At 42.5% G+C, this 16,819-nt stretch overlaps 1 protein-coding gene across 1 annotated transcript; it reads left to right on the top strand.

Annotated features, from left to right (window-relative positions):
• The first annotated feature begins 1,820 nt into the window (after positions 1–1,820).
• FASLG (Fas ligand) lies at positions 1,821–5,986 on the top strand. Its single transcript, XM_007446755.1, has 4 exons — positions 1,821–2,111; positions 2,689–2,734; positions 4,322–4,378; positions 5,592–5,986. Exons 1-4 carry the CDS (start codon positions 1,821–1,823, stop codon positions 5,984–5,986), a joined length of 789 nt encoding a protein of 262 aa, XP_007446817.1.
• Positions 5,987–16,819: the final 10,833 nt, after the last annotated feature.

Raw genomic sequence — 16,819 nt, 5'->3', positions numbered from 1 at the left:
GGGGGCAGTGACAGCTGTTGGAGTCTGATTTCAGCAGACTGCCTTGTGTGTCACACTAAGGCATTTGGGCCACTCCCAGAATCAAACTTTCTGACAGAAGGTTTTAGGCAAGGAAGTGAGATAACTGAATTTGTTTTTAAAAACATCATTCTTGCAGCATTATGCAGGGTGACTTGGGCTTGGGAAAGGCTGGTGGCCTGGAAACCAGTTAGAGTATCACTGCAATATTTCAGGTGTGATAATAAAAGTCTGACCTCAGGCAATGACAGTAGGGAGGGAGCGTGCTCATGTGACAAGCATGGCTCAGGTAAAATCAACAATCCTGGGTGATTAATGCAATGCTGGAGGAGGGAAAGAGGTAGAGTGGAATTTGTCACCAGAAAGAGTGACCTCAGGTGAAACAGGATGTATTGGGAATGGGGATGGGCAGAATGGGGCAGGGAAATAAGTTTGATGTTGGTTTGGTTCAGGTGGAGAGCCAGAATGATAGCCATAGAAATGCCAAAACATGATATAACAACTGATGAAACTTCAAACACAGAACCCTTTAATAAAATGGAAAATAGGGATTTATGAGAGGTTTATAGGATTTATGTGGAGCTGAGCACTTGGAAATTACTGTAAATGGTATTTGAAGCCAGAGAAAATGTGAAATAAGTTTAGGTAGAGTCCCATCTTTAGTTTAAAAAAAAAAAATTAGGATAACCAGTTAAATTTGAACTTCAGATAAAAAAGGTGTAATTTTTACTATATTCCATGCAATGTTTAAGACGTACTTATCCTAAAAACTAGTTATTATTTGAGATCCAAATTTAACTGGGCACCATCTGACAACCATAACAGATATGGCAAACAGAAAGCCATACAGGGACCAGGAAAGCCATTTCACACAGTGAGGTACTTGAGAAATATAGTGGAGGGTGTGCAGGCTGGGCAGCCTGGAACATCTGTGTCCCATCCCCAAGAGCAGCTGCTGCTCAGCTGGTTGGTTTTGCAGAGAGGGTCTCCAGATGGTCCAATAGTCTAGCGGTTCAAAACATAATATAAAGATAATATAAATTTAAAAATATATGGAATATCCCAATTTTTAAAGGGGACAATCAGTAGAAAGAAAGAACACTGTGAGGCACAAGCAAAGCAGGTCTGTGGGCTCCCTAAGGCATATGGGCGACAGGTTTGTAACCTCTGATCTGACCTCTACAAAGTGGGTGGAGCAAGTTTGTAACCTGTAAATTATGTTGCTTTGCTATGTCGGGGTGAATAGTATTTGGGTGTGGGGAAGGGATGGCAGCAGGGGGACGACTCCCTCCTGCAAAAGGTGAGACATAGAAGCAGCTTCTCTGGCCACGACTCTGTGCTCTCGCCCCTCAGTGCCTGAGTGAGCCCCACTGGCCTCTCTCCCCATAGCCGGGCAATGGCCGAAGTCGACAGGGCTGTGCTGCTGCTACCTGCTCTCGCGGGGCCTGAGGAGACAAGCCCGCCCTACCAGCCTTTCAGGCAGCAAGGCAGCAGCAATTGGGGTTTTGAAAGCTTTTGTCAGTAGATTGTGGGCGGAAACTGCCCCGGGTTTGCTCTGAGCTTCTTGAGGCTTCTCAGCTTCAGATGCAAAGCGAGTGGGTGTCTCTTTGAGAAGCAGAAAGGGGGAAAGAAAGAACAAAAGAGAGGTGTTTCCCTGGGTTCTGGAAACTCTATAAAGAGAGAGCCGGCTCCTTTCTCTTGAGCAGTCAGAAACAGGAGTCCCGTCCTTGACACCTGGGACTCCCCAAGATTGAGAAGGAGAAAAACCCTTGGCTGGGGGCTGGCCCGAGGCACTGGCTGCCATGCAGCAGCCCTTGAATTATCCGTACCCCCAGATTTTCTGGGTGGACAGCAGTGCCAGCTCTCCCTGGGCTTCTCCAGGGTCAGTCTTCCCCTGTCCATCCTCTGTGCCAGGAAGGCCCGGGCAAAGGAGGCCACCGCCACTACCACCACCTCTGAAGAAGAGGAGGAACCACAACACAGGCCTGTGTCTCCTTGTGATGTTTTTCATGGTTCTGGTGGCCTTGGTTGGATTGGGGCTGGGACTATTTCAGCTCTTCCACCTGCAGAAGGAACTGGCCGAACTCAGAGAGGTAAGCTGCCCTGTGGATTGCTGTGCCCTGAAGGCATGGGTGTGAGACAGCCCTGCTGCAGTGGAGGGAGGAAGGTGACAGTGATCCATATGGACCACAGTCTTGCTTGCAAAGTACTTCGCAATCCTTTTTTCCTGTCTTAGAAATGAATCGCTCTAGCCATCCTGTTCTATATGCAGAGAAATGGGGGCTCAAATGAGTGAAAGGAATATTATCTATGTTGGGAAGGATCAGAGCCAAATTAGGACTGGTAGCTAGAGTTCTTCTTTTCTCAGTTGGCTGCTACCTACCTTATACTCAGTGAGTCAAGAAAGAAAAGGAGCTTGGAATCTTGCTTACAAGTGAATTTGTTCAAATGGACAAACTAAATTTCCTTGAAAATACTTAAAAATATTGGAACTATTCCAAATCACAAAACTGAGGCATGGAGAGGCACAACTTGGCCGGAGTCTGAGTTAGTAGAGGTTCTAAGGTGTTTAGATTCCCTTTCCAGTGCTTAGTTTATTTGACAATTCTGCTTCCTTTGCTTAAAGAACTTCATATTTATTATATACCTTTTCTCTTTTTGTTTCACCAGTCCACCAGCCAAAGGCATACAGAATCATCTTTGGAGAAGCAAATAGGTGAGTCCTTTCATGCGTGTACATGAGTTAGAAAGATAGTCCTTAGTGCTGAACTGTGTTGGGGGAATGCCTTGAATTCCATCTCATTCTTGGGCATATATATACTATGGAAAAGGAATCCTAATCAATTCTGAATCTCTGGTCATTTTGGTTCTTTGAGCTGCCCTAAAATATGAAGTGAATTTAATTGGTCAAAATTAGTGTAGCTGAGTATCACACAAGAGTAAAAATAATTTCTGCTTGAATTTGGAAAGAGCAACACACATATACAACCCTGGACCTTTGCCCCTTAGCAGTTGGCTCCAGGCCTGTCCCCTCCCTCAGGCCTCCTGGTTCGCATGCACAGGGCTGTGGCTCTAACTTCTCGGGAGAGAAGGGGAGGTAAAGGCAGAGATAGCTGCTTCTGGGAAAGACCCGTGCTCTCCTATTTAATCTCTATAAGAGATTACTTAAGAGTCAGAGCTTATTTAAAATTTTTTCATAGGACACATTTAAGCTTTTAAAAAGTGGGCAACCAATCATCCCCATTAGGATGGTTCTTTTGAAGCCACTGGAAAGCTTGGAGGAAGATTTTTGCCATTATTCAAAGGGTAGTCCCACTTCACTCACAGAGGCAATCGTGATCTACCTGTGATAATAAAGGAAAAACCTTTGTATGAGATCCAGGACAGGAAAAAGATGAAAATGGTGAACATTGACCTTCTAAAGTTTCAGGACATAGTTTTGGCTGGGGGCTGGCCCGAGGCACTGGCTGCCATGCAGCAGCCCTTGAATTATCCGTACCCCCAGATTTTCTGGGTGGACAGCAGTGCCAGCTCTCCCTGGGCTTCTCCAGGGTCAGTCTTCCCCTGTCCGTCCTCTGTGCCAGGAAGGCCCAGGCAAAGGAGGCCACCGCCACTACCACCACCTCTGAAGAAGAGGAGGAACCACAACACAGGCCTGTGTCTCCTTGTGATGTTTTTCATGGTTCTAGTGGCCTTGGTTGGATTGGGGCTGGGACTATTTCAGAGAGGAAAGAGCCTTGGATTTGGACTCAGGAGACCTGAGTGTCAGTCCCACTCTGACACTGAGTAAACAGGTCTTCTTGGATAAGTCACCCAACTTGTTATTTTTTTATCAGGAAATAACTTTTTATTTTGTATTGGAGTATAGTTGATTAACAACGTTGTGTTAGTTTCAGGTGTACAGCAAAGTGATTCAGTTACACGTATACAAGTCACCCAACTTTTAAGCTCACTTTGCCATCTATAAGATGGGATAGAAATCTCTACCTCAAAGAGTTGTGGCCAGTTATAAATGCAATAACTTATATGGCACATCTTTATAAACTAACCTTTCTATTATTTTATTGTAGCATTATAATTTATGCATGTGTCTATTTTAATTTAGTTCCTTTTTACCTCTCTGTTTCTGAAATACAGGCTGTTGTAATTCCTACAATTTGGACTTGAATGAGTTGGCTATGTTAGACTGTTGCCATTTATGCTTATAAAACTTCTTTTATTTAAATGCCCTGCTTAGAGTCCCACAAAAAGAATAGTTGTTACATCATTTTTTACATATATCTTTCATCTCTCTGTGAAACAGGTCACCCCAATCCATCCTCTGAGAAAACGGAGCTGAGAAAGGCAGCTCATTTAACAGGTCTGTATCTGGAAGATGGGCTTGGAAAAGCCTTTGGCAGAAAGCAGAAGAGCTGGTTGGTCTCCATGACTGTGCTCTGCAGTAGTTGATACTTTCCAGTGACAGTATTTGAAACCCAAGAGTAGTTACATCTTTCTAGTCAGGTCAACCTCATACACACATTGAGCCCCTACTCTAGGCCCTGTTCTAAACTGGAGAAATGGAGCTGCTTATGACGTGATCCTTGCCCATAAGGAGCTCACTCTTTTCACTCACTCCAATGGCCCTTAGGGAATTTGGGGCACAGATCTAAGCGGTGAGAGCTGGGGAGATGGGGAATGATGAATTATTTTAGTACGTGTTTCCCGGTTTTCTGTAAGAGCTTTACTCTGCTTTCTCCAAGAGTAGAAAAAGGAGAGGGGCAGCCCAGTCCTGGCACTAGTGGTCGTGTAGTGGAGTGAAATGATTTGATAGCAAGGTGGTATGGGCATTCCCAGTGTAAAGTCCACAAATATCTGAAAAGTAGATAAGTATCATGGAAAGTGGTATGCTGCTGTCCCTGAAATTATTTCAGCAGAGGCTGTAAAATGATCCAATTTAGATAAACAGACATTTCTTGAGCACATGCTGTGTGCCAAGCCTGGGGGACATGGAGATGAACCACACACGGCTCCTGCCTTCAAGGAGCTTACAATCTAACAGGGAAAGACAGGGGCATAAGCAATAATTCCAGCATTCTCTGCTTAAGAATGTACATGATGCTGTGGGGATACAAGTGAAAGGGGATTTTCGCCCACACTGAAGAATCCTTAGTGCAGGTAAAGATTGGACTAGATGATCCCTAAGGTCCTTCCCAACTTTAGAACTTCAGAGTTCCTTGGATTTGACTTTTCACCTCATGAAGGGACCTCAAACCCTAGTAGTTTTGGTACTAGTTCTGAACCTTTGTTCCAGAGAGCTAAAATCATCCCAGTCATTTCTCACTGCAGTTGATTAGGGGTATATGCTATTGTCCCAGTTGTGTGGATGATAAAATTGAAGACATCAATTTGATAAAGGTGTGAAGAAATTCAGTAACAGGTCAGGCCTGATCCATCACATGGTTCAATATGGGCTATCTCATTTGGGGTAAAAAGCATTTGCTCAAGGAATGGTCCACAATTTTGCCTTGGAAGCTTGGTTTGTTGATACATGAGCATTCCTGGCTGAAAGCTCCTCTCTGGTTTGGTTTCAGGCAAGCGCAACTCAAGATCCATCCCTCTGGAATGGGAAGACACTTATGGAATTGCCCTGGTCTCTGGGGTGAAGTATAAGAAGGGCAGCCTTGTGATCAATGAAACTGGGCTGTACTTTGTTTATTCCAAAGTGTACTTCCGGGGTCAGTCCTGCAACAACCAGCCCCTGAACCACAAGGTTTACACGAGGAACTTTAGGTACCCCCAGGACCTGGTGCTCATGGAGGGGAAGATGATGGACTACTGCACTACTGGCCAAATGTGGGCCCGCAGCAGCTACCTGGGGGCTGTGTTCAATCTCACCAATGCTGACCATTTATATGTCAATGTATCTGAGCCCTCTCTGGTCAATTTTGAGGAATCTAAGACATTTTTTGGCTTATATAAGCTCTAAGAAAATCACTTTGGGATTCTCTCCATTATGGTTTCTTGTTATAGGCACTGAGAATGTTGTCTTGAATGAGGGTCTTCTTAAGTCCACTTGAGGTCAAGAGAGAAGACATGAACCAAGAGGATCTTGAGACCACAGAGTCCAGCAGTTTTACAGTTCCTCATCTCACCTAAGATCCATGAGCCAGACAGGAGGAGGACATGAACATGAAACTCTGGGCTGCCATGTGAAGCTGCAGAGACAGGGGAAAGCAGCTACCAGGGTGTTCTACACTCATCTTAAGTGGCCTAGCACACTTTGGTACACTGAAAATGGCACCTTTTAACTCACCTCTTGGGGTGGGTCTACTGTCTACCTCAGGGGAGGCTGTCTTTCACGTATATGGATGCAACATGAATGTATAAGGGGTGGGAAAAGAGGACTAGGCTTACATGATAAGCTAAAGAGACTAAAAGGCCAGTGTCCCACTGGCAGCATCTTTACTTCTAAATGCATAGCCTGAGCCATCAGGTGATGCTAACAGAGAAGCAAGGGAGATCTTTTGAGGACTCAGTCCATTCCCTATACAGCATGTATATTTCCAGTGCAATTGTAGGGGTGTGGGTGTGTGTGCACGTGCGCGTGACTAGAAGAGTTACATAAGTAGAGAGAACATGGAGATTGGGAAGGACATGTTAGGAAAATATGGGTTGCATTTGGTGGTAGATTTTGAATGCTTTTTGGGCAACCAACTCTAATAGTCCTCAAAACTCTTTGATTGTCAGTTATTAAAGCTGTTTCCCCATAATATAACTAATATTTATATATATTTTGTTTTTGTTTTTGTTTTGTTTTTTGCGGTACATGGGCCTCTCACTGTTGTGGCCTCTCCCGTTGCGGAGCACAGGCTCTGGACGCGCAGGCTCAGCGGCCATGGCTCACGGGCCCAGCCGCTCCGCGGCATGTGGGATCTTCCCAGACCGGGGCACGAACCCCTGTCCCCTGCATCGGCAGGCGGACTCTCAACTACTGCGCCACCAGGGAAGCCCTATTTTGTGCATTTTTAATGAACAGAATACGTGTAACAAAAACTATGTTAAAATACAGATAAACATTATGAGTGTCCTTTTTGGAAATCACTAAGATCTGGAGTTTTTCCTTATTATTTCTTTCTTCCATGGCCTCCTCATTCATTATGACTTAAGCCCACTTTAAGAAGAATTTACTAGGGTGAAAAGAGCTGTGAGGCAAATCTTTGCATCTTCGCCAGGCTCTCCTCTCCTCACTATATTCTCTTTCCCCTCCATCTCCCACTATCCAGAGTTTCCATTACCAATATTATTGCCAGTGTTAAGCTCACCCAACTTCCCATAGATCTGATGACAATTTGTCTTTTCCTGGGGGCAGAGATGTGGCATAGTGTAAAGGGCACAGACTTTGGACTAAAAAACCTGAATTTGAATCTTTGTTCCTCTACTTATTAACTATGCAATCACTGGGCAGATCACTTGACTTTTTTGGACAAAAAGGGGCTGATATGTACTTATAGTATCTAACACATCGTAGAATGTCAAACAATAGTGTCTGCCATTATTAATAAGCCACTCTATGGGAGGCACTTCATTCTCCAGAATAAGCTACTGATCTGAGGGATCCATTCAAACACCTGGTTTCTTGCCTTCTCACCTTGGTCTCACAATAACCTTTTCCTATTTTCTCCAAATGCTCATTACCATGACTTCTCCCTAGACTTTGTCATCATTAAAAATAACATCTCCTCTGGAATTTGATTTCAGACACCTTATTTTCACAACATCATGTCCTTTTTCCAACTCAGTTTGTCCAACATTTTCTCTGCTAAAAATATGTATATATATTTTACTGTGTTGTGACATCTACTTCATTAAATGCTATCATTTTCTTATATATCCATCAGCTCCTTCTCTGTCTTCACTCTTTTCTCTATCCAGCTTAGGTTCCACGATCTGTCGTTACAATCAGTACCTTGGAAAGACCCTGAATTCCAAAATACTCTGTTACCATCCCTGTTTTCATCTTGTAAAAATCCCATTCTCTTTATGCTGGCATCCTAGCAGCCGGATGTTGCTGCAGAAAAATGACACAAACCGATTGACTATTTTTATTTTTATCTATCATCTACTTAAGTCATCCAATCAATTTTTTTTAATAAATTTATTTATTTATTTTTGGCTGCGTTGGGTCTTCGTTGCTGTGCGTGGGCTTTCTCTAGTTGCGGTGAGCGGGGGCTACTCTTCGTTGCGGTGTGCGGGCTTCTCATTGCGGTGGCTTCTCTTGTTGCAGAGCATGAACTCTAGGAGCGCGGGCTTCAGTAGTTGTGGCTCACGGACTCTAGAGCACAGGCTCAGTAGTTGTGGTGCACAGGCTTAGTTGCTCCATGGCATGTGGGATCTTCCCGGACCAGGGCTCGAACCCGTGTCCCCTGCATTGCCAGGCGGACTCTCAACCACTGCACCACCAAGGAAGGCCAAATCAATTATTTATCAGTGAATTATTTCTGTCTTTTGATAGATTTGAATAGGTAATACATGCACATAGCACAAATTTTAAAAGGTGCACAAAGATATAGGATGAAAATAAGTCCTTTTCTCATCCTGTCCTGTGGCTCCATCTCTGCCCACAAGGAGGATCACTGTCTCCTTCTGTAGCTTTTCCGAGATGATCTATACATAAATATGACATCACTTTACATCAGGGTTTTCCAGCCTCAGTTCTATTGACGTTATGAGCTGGACAAATCTTTGTTGTGAGGGCTGTCCTGCCCGTGCATTGTCGTATGTTTAGCAGTAACCCTGCCCTCTACCGACTAGATGCCAGTAGCATGCCCCTGCCCCCATGTGTGATAACCAAAAATGTCACCAAATATTGCCAAATGTCCCCGAGCTGAAGGTGGGGAGACAAAATCACTCCTGGCTGAGAACCACTGCTTTACTGTAGTGATCACAGATTTCAAATAGGCATTCAACACAGCCCAGCACTTTTCCTCCAGTTCCCTGGTAAGCATGTTTTTTTCACTGTTTGAGACAACTATATCATGTCTTTTCCTTTTATAAACCAACCTCCTCCCCTCCTCCCACCATGGAACCTCACTTTTACCACCAAAACACAAACCCACTTGTATCTGAATGATCTCTTTCTTCCATCTGATACAGTGGAGGAAGAGGACCTTCTTTGTGCACTAATTTCCTCTTCCTTATTTTACCTGTTTTCTTCTTTCTTCTAAATCTTCAAACTAGCTCTATGAAATAATTTCCACCAGCATGTATATATATTCAAGTATCCCCTGTCACTGAAAGATAAACCAAACCAAACTAAAACCTCCCCCCCAAAAAAAATCCCAAACCTTTCTTTAGGCTTCTTCTTCCTCCAGAAATGGCTGCATTTCTCATTTTCCCCATAGAGACAAACATCTGAGAAGGTTTTCTCCACACACATGGGCTCTGTTTTTTAAACCAGGAATCTGCCTGTTATTTATTTAACCACTTAAAAATATCTGGGTTTTTTTTTTTTTTTTTTCTGCTAGAAAGAAAACTCCAAAAGCAAGACCTTTTCTGCCTTGTTTACCACTGTATTCACATTACCTAACCCAGTGCCTGGCACATATTAGGTGCTCAATAAATATTTGTTGACTAAATAACTTTCATTATAAGGCAAAAGTCTTTCAATGGGTATGTTTTTCAGGGTAGTGAATCTATAATTGTGTTGCCTCAAGGACGTGTGTGCTTGTTTATCCAGCTTTGACTAGATTATTCAATGGGGGTTTGAGGTTACAGATGAAAAAAAATAGTGCGCCCTAACTCATAGAATTAGAAAACAAGAAAGAGCTGTTTGGTCGTTAGCATTACCAGGAGCTTTTGGGAGACTGTTGAGGAAAAATTCTAGGTAATTAAAGCTGAAACTGTCGTTTACAAGATACACAATACATGTTTGTTGAATAAATTAATGAACAAAACTAAAAGTCCAGGTTGGAATGTGTCACCTGCTCTCCTTGAAACTCTTCTGTTGATTAATCTGCTCTATGTGGTCAGGTTTCTGACCAGGTACTTCATGGAGAAAGTCAGAGAGGTAGTCACCCTTCTTTTGGCTGATGGTCTGTATTCCCAACCCTCACAATGAAATTCTCCTCATCCATTTCTTCTTCATATGACTCCATCCATCCAAGTACACCAGTTCTACTGGTCACAGGAAGTTTGCGGGACCATTTTTTTGGGTCAGTGTGCCCTCCTAGATAATGGTATTAGAGCAAAGAGGAGTAGGAATGGTGCTGGGCATCCTGAGATGACTGATGCCATTAGCTAGTTGTGGTACTACTGGTACTTTTATCTATCTAAGTCTGAGCTCTGCTAGGATGCCTTCAGGATTTTCTGAAGACAGGGTTGTAGCTTACTATGCTTTAAGTACTGGTTTCAGGGAAGAGATATTAACAGTTCCTTTAGTTATTTTTCTTTAAGAAGGAACACAAGGAATGTCAAAACCCCAAAACCTTTTGAATGTGCTCATCAAAAGTAGAGTCAATCATTGCTCCTTTATGAAATGCTAAACCCAAAGTAGACCACTTTAAAAAAAAAAGGTCACTTCTGGTTTAGTAGTTTGAGGTTTTCTTTCTTTTCAAACAACTGAAAACACAGAAAACCATGTTTTTTTCTTAGCCCCCCCGCCCCCCAGAGTGATGACTTTGTATTCTCTGAAGTAGGTTTTGACTTACCACAGCTTAACAGAAAAAAAGCTTTACTGGAATCATCACTGTGAGAATGACTAATTTGAAACAACAGATCATTGAAAGAGGTTGAACTTGGGGGAGAAGCCCGGTTCCTCAAAGCCAGACTATAAGATTTCGTTAAGGAGGTTAAACCATAGACATTCCCTGGTCCTTAGAAAGTGTGTTGTTAAATTACATGTTAAATTACACATGTTAAATAACATTTTTTCATAGGAGTTTGGTTAAGTTGTGATGTCAGTAGAGATAAATTTTTTACTGTGTGTGTGTGTGTGTGTGTGTGTCTGTGTGTGTGTGTTTCTTTCCCCGGGTGTTGGATCATCCAGAGGCAGAATGAGGTGATCCTAGGAGAGCCAAATTAAAGCCAATTCCTTAGGGTTTTCAGACTAAAAAATGGACCTTATTCAGAAATAATATAACTATTGAGAGTAGCCAGGAATCTTTGGGATTCATCTAGAAGCCAACCAGCCTTGGAAATATAGACAGCTAAGTGGGTATCTTTTGCTCCTTACAATTCACCCAGAGGGTAGAAAAGCATCACCTCAGTGATGATTTTCTTCCTTTTGCTAAAGCTGTCCCTTTGCTGGGAGACATTTATTCACCATTCTGACTGATACATCTTTAGAGAAAAGTGCAATGCACATGTCTCTCCTCTCTCATTTGGAGGCTCCCTCAGCTCTACGGAGCCACCCTTTTTTCTCCTTCTCAGTAAAATGACATGAACCTCAATCACATTCTGTTGAAAGTTGTCTTCTCTCTAAGTTTTCTGAAAATTTCAGGAAATACCTCCATTCTTTGGGCAGTCCACATGATAATGGGTTTCCTGGCTCTCACCTGGCTTCTAGCAGTGGATGTTCTCTAAGGTACTCCCATTGTGGAATACCTGTATTTCCCTCAAGGCACTACTACCACAACTTGCTGGGTGTAGACAAATTTTACTGATGGTTTGGGGGTAATGGATAGAGATTACACTACACACACAGTGTAAGTTATACCTAAAATTGGGTGTTAGACATCACTATCATCCCCCAAATTTGCCACAATTATCTCCTTAAGTGTGTCACCCAAAACCTTAGTACTTGAAAGGAAGCATAAGCTCACTCATTCAAAAACGGTTTATTTAATATCTACTATATACCAGAAACTACCCTAGATACTGTGAATACAATGAAAAATAAAGCCTCATATGGAGTTATATTTTAATGGAGAGATGGTAAATAGACAACAAAAAAGAAGCAAATAAATACCTAATTAGTCATATGGTAGTAAGTGTTAATGAAGAAAATTTAAGCAAGGTGAGGTGGTAAAGAGTGGTGAAGGAGGGGATTATTTGATAAGTGGTGAGGGCACACCACTTAGAGCATATCAAGTAGAGAAATGAAAATGCAAAGATGTGGTTGGTATGTTTGGTATATGGTTACAGTGGAATGAGCTTGATAAAAACTGGTTGGAAAGGTAGCCAGAGGCCAGATGATATAGGGCCTTGGAAGCTTCGGAAAGGAGTGTGGATTTTCTTCTAAGTGTCATAGAAAGTTGTTAGAGGGCTGGGAACAGAGAACAGAGAGTGACGTCACCTCATTTACAATTTAAAAGGAACACTCTAGTTGTTTATGGAGAACGGCCTCAGAGTTGGGAGACCAGTAGAAGGCTGCTTCAGCACTCCAGATGAGAGATGGCTATGGCTTGAACCAGGGTATTGAGAGTCATTTTGATGTTAGAGTTAGATGGATTTGCTGATGGATTGGATGTGGGACATGAGAGAAATGATGATCCTCTCATTTTTGGTCTGAGCAATTGGGGGGCTGGTGGTGCCATTTACTGTATTATAGTTTTGCTGCTGTCATGTAAGAGGCACAGTCTGTGACAGAGGAAGAAAACTTGTTTCTTGCTGCACATCCTTGGGTTTGTACCAACAAGGGCCAACTCTTCACTAATAGCCAAAGGCACAGAGACCAACCAGCCTTAGAGTTCTGCTTGAGTTCTTCTCATGGATAGAAGTTCTCTACACCAGCCTTAAGAAGGAAGGAAACTGTGTGTATTAAGATTGCCATATATAAACCTGAAACTGCCCCCCGTTGCCAAAAATTACTCATCACAGATCTTGGGTTATAAGTAATCTTAGAAATAATATAACGTAACCTCTCTTCTAAGGTAGAAGTCCTCTTTGCCATATTTCCAACAAGTGGAACCCATTTCCAACATATTCTCTATTTGAAAATGTTCGGAAGAGAGGGCTCCCTGAACTGTGAGGGAACCCATTTCTGTACTGGCCTATATTACACTGTAGATAGTTCTTTCTTAGATTTAATTGAAATTCTCTACACATTTGTCATAAGTCTTTGCTGCTTAATACGCCTATGGAATTTTATGGCTTGTCAAGCTCTCTCATGTACCTTATCTTGTTTAATTTTCACTAAACCCTGTAAGATAGATTGTTATCCTCATTTTATACACAAAAACAACTGAAACACTGAAAAGTTGTGAGCCTTGCTCAAGGTGATGTGGCTAAGAAATGGTGGATGGGACTTAACTCTAGTTGTCTAACCCTATGTCTTATGTTCTTTCCACATGCAAAGAGACTTCTTAGAACTGTATCTTATATAATGGTGCTCAAAATGAGCCTCATCCCATTAATTTTCAGTGTTTCCTTAGCTCCTTGCATTTCAGTGTGAGTCTCACTTTTCCTATTACAAATACTCTGCATTATATTTATTGTTATATTATATATAACATATGTATATATTGATGTAATTCTATAGACAGAGGTCACAGATTTTCAGTGTTGAGACTTTCTCTTAGATTCTTCTTTTGTTTCTTCTCTCTACTGTGTTCCATCTGAATTGCCCTTATTGTCCCTCTACCAGCAAATAGCATCCTGGCTTTAATAAGGTGAGAAGGAAAGAGATTGAGCTTCGGGTCAGAAAGCCTGGGTTGAGTTCAGCCTCTGCTGCTCAACTAGCTCTATGTGGGCCCTTAATTAAGTGACATGAATATCTTGAGATTCAGTTGTCTCCTCTGTAAAATAAGGATGCCAATTCCTTTTTCCTATGATTTTTTTGGAATATTGTTAACGGCAAATGGAGTGAGGCTACATTGTGACTTGGAAAATCACTCCTGACGGTAAGTCAGTGGAATTGTCATATCCCTCAGCAACTTTCTTGATGAAGTCACTGTTAAAAAAATCCTAACATGTTTACAAAATCGATTATTCATAATCCTACTATATTTTGTATGAATCCCATCACACATAAAAATACTAATGAGGAACAACATGTAGGTAAATCTCATTCTGAGGTATAAAAATGAAATAATATCTTACACTTTTCATAGCCTTTAAAACATTTTCTCACATGCCTCTTGCTTTTATTGTTTTTAAAAAATATATGACGTAATACACATAAAAGCAGTTGGCATGTATCAGATTCTCTATAAAAGTTACTTGAATATATCGAATATAGTCTGTGCTTATTATGTTCACAGCCTAGTGTGATCCATTTTGATGCCAATTTTTAAAATCCTGAACTATAATGAAATAGAGTGATGTGTAAACTTTTGACTGGTGAGATATAACACTTTAAGCTCTTTGCTATCCTTATCTATAGCTAAAACCCTCTGTTTAACTCAGGGTTGCCTCAGGAGATGTGAGCCGCTAAGGAAATCCACCTTCTCTGGCTGCTCGTCACAGAAGGGATAGAACCTCTTGGTTCTTCTGTCATAGCCCTGGCTTTCTGTGGGTGAACCACTTCAAAGACTGTGAGCTAGTAAGAAGCACCCTTGACGTTAGCGAACTCTGAAAGTGTCCGCACACGTAAGACACCGTAGGCAAGACAGGAACCTTTGCAAAGGAGACTGGAGAGTTGGAGAGGCATCACTGGTGTCTCAAAAGTTTGTCTGGGCAAAGGATCTTTTAGTTTCACTTGGTTTAGGTCTCAGTTTACACACCCCACCCTAGCAGCAGCGCGCCTGCATTACTTCCAGTCTGTGGAAGGGAACTTGGTACACATTTTCTGGAAGGGAAGCTTCTATAAGTTGTTCCTGATTGGAAGAGAAGGCAGGTGGAAGGTTCAGGAAGCTACAAAGGTCTCTGGCCTTAAGTAAATGAACTAAGATTCTAGACCTTCGTAACAGATTAAAGACTTGAAGAAACTGGGTATTCCGATGACATGCAATGCATCTTTTTCTCCTCACCCCGAGTTTTCATTGAGAAGAGAAAACAGCCTTGGCTCAGATGGTGAGAAAGAGACACGAAGGTGTTAAACAGAACTCTAAAGTGTGAGCTACAAGGGAAGACAGCTCAAACCTCAGCATCCTCTTTGCATCATTTGGTAGGTTGTGTTCTGGCTTCTAAGAAATTCTGGAGGCTTCTGCAGGGGTCTGGGAGGGTGGCAAAGAGAAGAACACCATGCAGGGGCTGAGGTGGTTAATACTTCCTTTAGGATGGCATATTGGCTCTTTCCAAGTTTCCAGAAGAACACAGAAAGACTGCTCTGCTCTGGGAAGGAAGCGGGAGTACAGTCAGTGGCCAGGTAGCTGGAAGAACATCTGAAGAGGAGATGAATATGTGTTTTTCTGCTCTACAGCCAAGTCCACACTGTCATACCTTATGGCTCACAAGGTGGATGCCCATCTTGGGTAAGAATACCCAACTTTTTATTTAAAAATAATGGGATGCTTGTCACAGGACTTATTCTTGCCCTAAGCCAAACCATGAAGTACATAAATAGCCATAGTAGTTGTAATTTATTGACTCCTTTTTGTGAGGATTATGCAAAGCACCCGACATTTATGTTTACTAATCCCCACAACAGCTCCACAAGTCCATTTTGAAAGTGACCAAAAACTGATTTAGTTTCAGAGAGGTTAAGTCACTTTCCCAAAGTCACAAGGTATCAGAGCTAGGATTCAAGACCAGGCTTTTACAATCCAAGGACTTACCTAAAGTCAAGTCATACTACCACATTATAATACCAATACCCTTCATTCATTCAACAAACATTTATTAAGCACCTACTAGGTTCCAAGCATTGTTTAGGGGATAGAGCGGTGAACACGACAGACAAGTTCCTTGCTTCTTTTAAACTTACATCCTAATTGGGGGTGTGGGTGGTGGAGAAAATAAACAGACAAGCAAACAAATAAATATATAAATTATCAGTTAAGTACCATGTAGAGAATTAAAATAAGGTGATAAGGTAAAGAGAGACTAGAAAACTACATCAGAGGGAAGGCCTTTCTGAGGAGGTACCATTTAAAATAACAAGAGCCAGGAATGCAGAGATTAAGCTAAAGAGCACTGCAAGCAGAGGCAACAACTTTTTATGGCTTGCTTATGGTATTTTGAAACCATAATGCACCTAGCGATATGCTGAGCTTTCTTAAGAGCTTAAATGCCAGTAGGTCCACTAGTCACTGTGACGACTGTCAACCTAAATCAAGAGGTAAACTGAGGCAAGCTCAGGTTACCAGAAATCGGGTTTATTTGAGAATAGTGGAGGAACTGCTATTCAGGAAACACGTGCTGTAGCAAGTTACAGGCAAGTCTGTCGAGGGTTTGGGGTGGGCTGTATTTATGAGCAAGCAGTGCAAAGAGGGGGAAGTTCAGGCAGAGTCCAAGCAATACGTTTTTTGGCTTGAGGATGGAGAGAGATTCTTGGCAGATGTTCATTGGTCAGGAGACAAGACTCAGTCTTCCATAAACCAGGCATTTATAGGAAATCAGTCTCTAGGTTCTTAAGCTCCATTCCTTTGAGGGCGCATAGGTGAGGTTCTTCATTGCATACCCTCCAGTTCCATTTTAGATTGAAATCCTTTCACACAATCCAATATAGCCCCCAAACATTTCCAAACCTCCCTCTGTGGTGTCTTCTTCCTCCCTGCTTGTTGAAAACCACCATCAAAAGCAATGGCTCTGGGCTTCCCTGGTGGCGCAGTGGTTAAGAGTCTGCCTGCCGATGCAGGGGACACGGGTTCGTGCCCCGGTCCGGGAAGATCCCACATGCCGCGGAGCGGCTGGGCCCGTGAGCCATGGCCGCTGAGCCTGCGCGTCCGGAGCCTGTGCTCTGCAACGGGAGAGGCCACAACAGTGAGAGGCCCGCCTACAG

Source organism: Lipotes vexillifer, unplaced genomic scaffold (genome assembly GCF_000442215.2).
Source record: "Lipotes vexillifer unplaced genomic scaffold, Lipotes_vexillifer_v1.1 scaffold685, whole genome shotgun sequence".
In the NCBI taxonomy this organism is placed as follows: Eukaryota; Metazoa; Chordata; class Mammalia; order Artiodactyla; family Lipotidae; genus Lipotes; species Lipotes vexillifer.
The sequence above is the reverse complement of the archived record's forward strand: the minus strand, read 5'-3'. Positions and strand labels throughout refer to the sequence as shown.

Coding starts and splice junctions, on each gene's coding strand:
- FASLG (XM_007446755.1), top strand. CDS start 1,821: ATGCAGCAGCCCTTGAATTATCCGTACCCCCAGATTTTCTGGGTGGAC. Junction 2,112..2,688: donor AACTGGCCGAACTCAGAGAG/GTAAGCTGCCCT, acceptor TTGTTTCACCAG/TCCACCAGCCAAAGGCATAC. Junction 4,379..5,591: donor AAAGGCAGCTCATTTAACAG/GTCTGTATCTGG, acceptor GTTTGGTTTCAG/GCAAGCGCAACTCAAGATCC.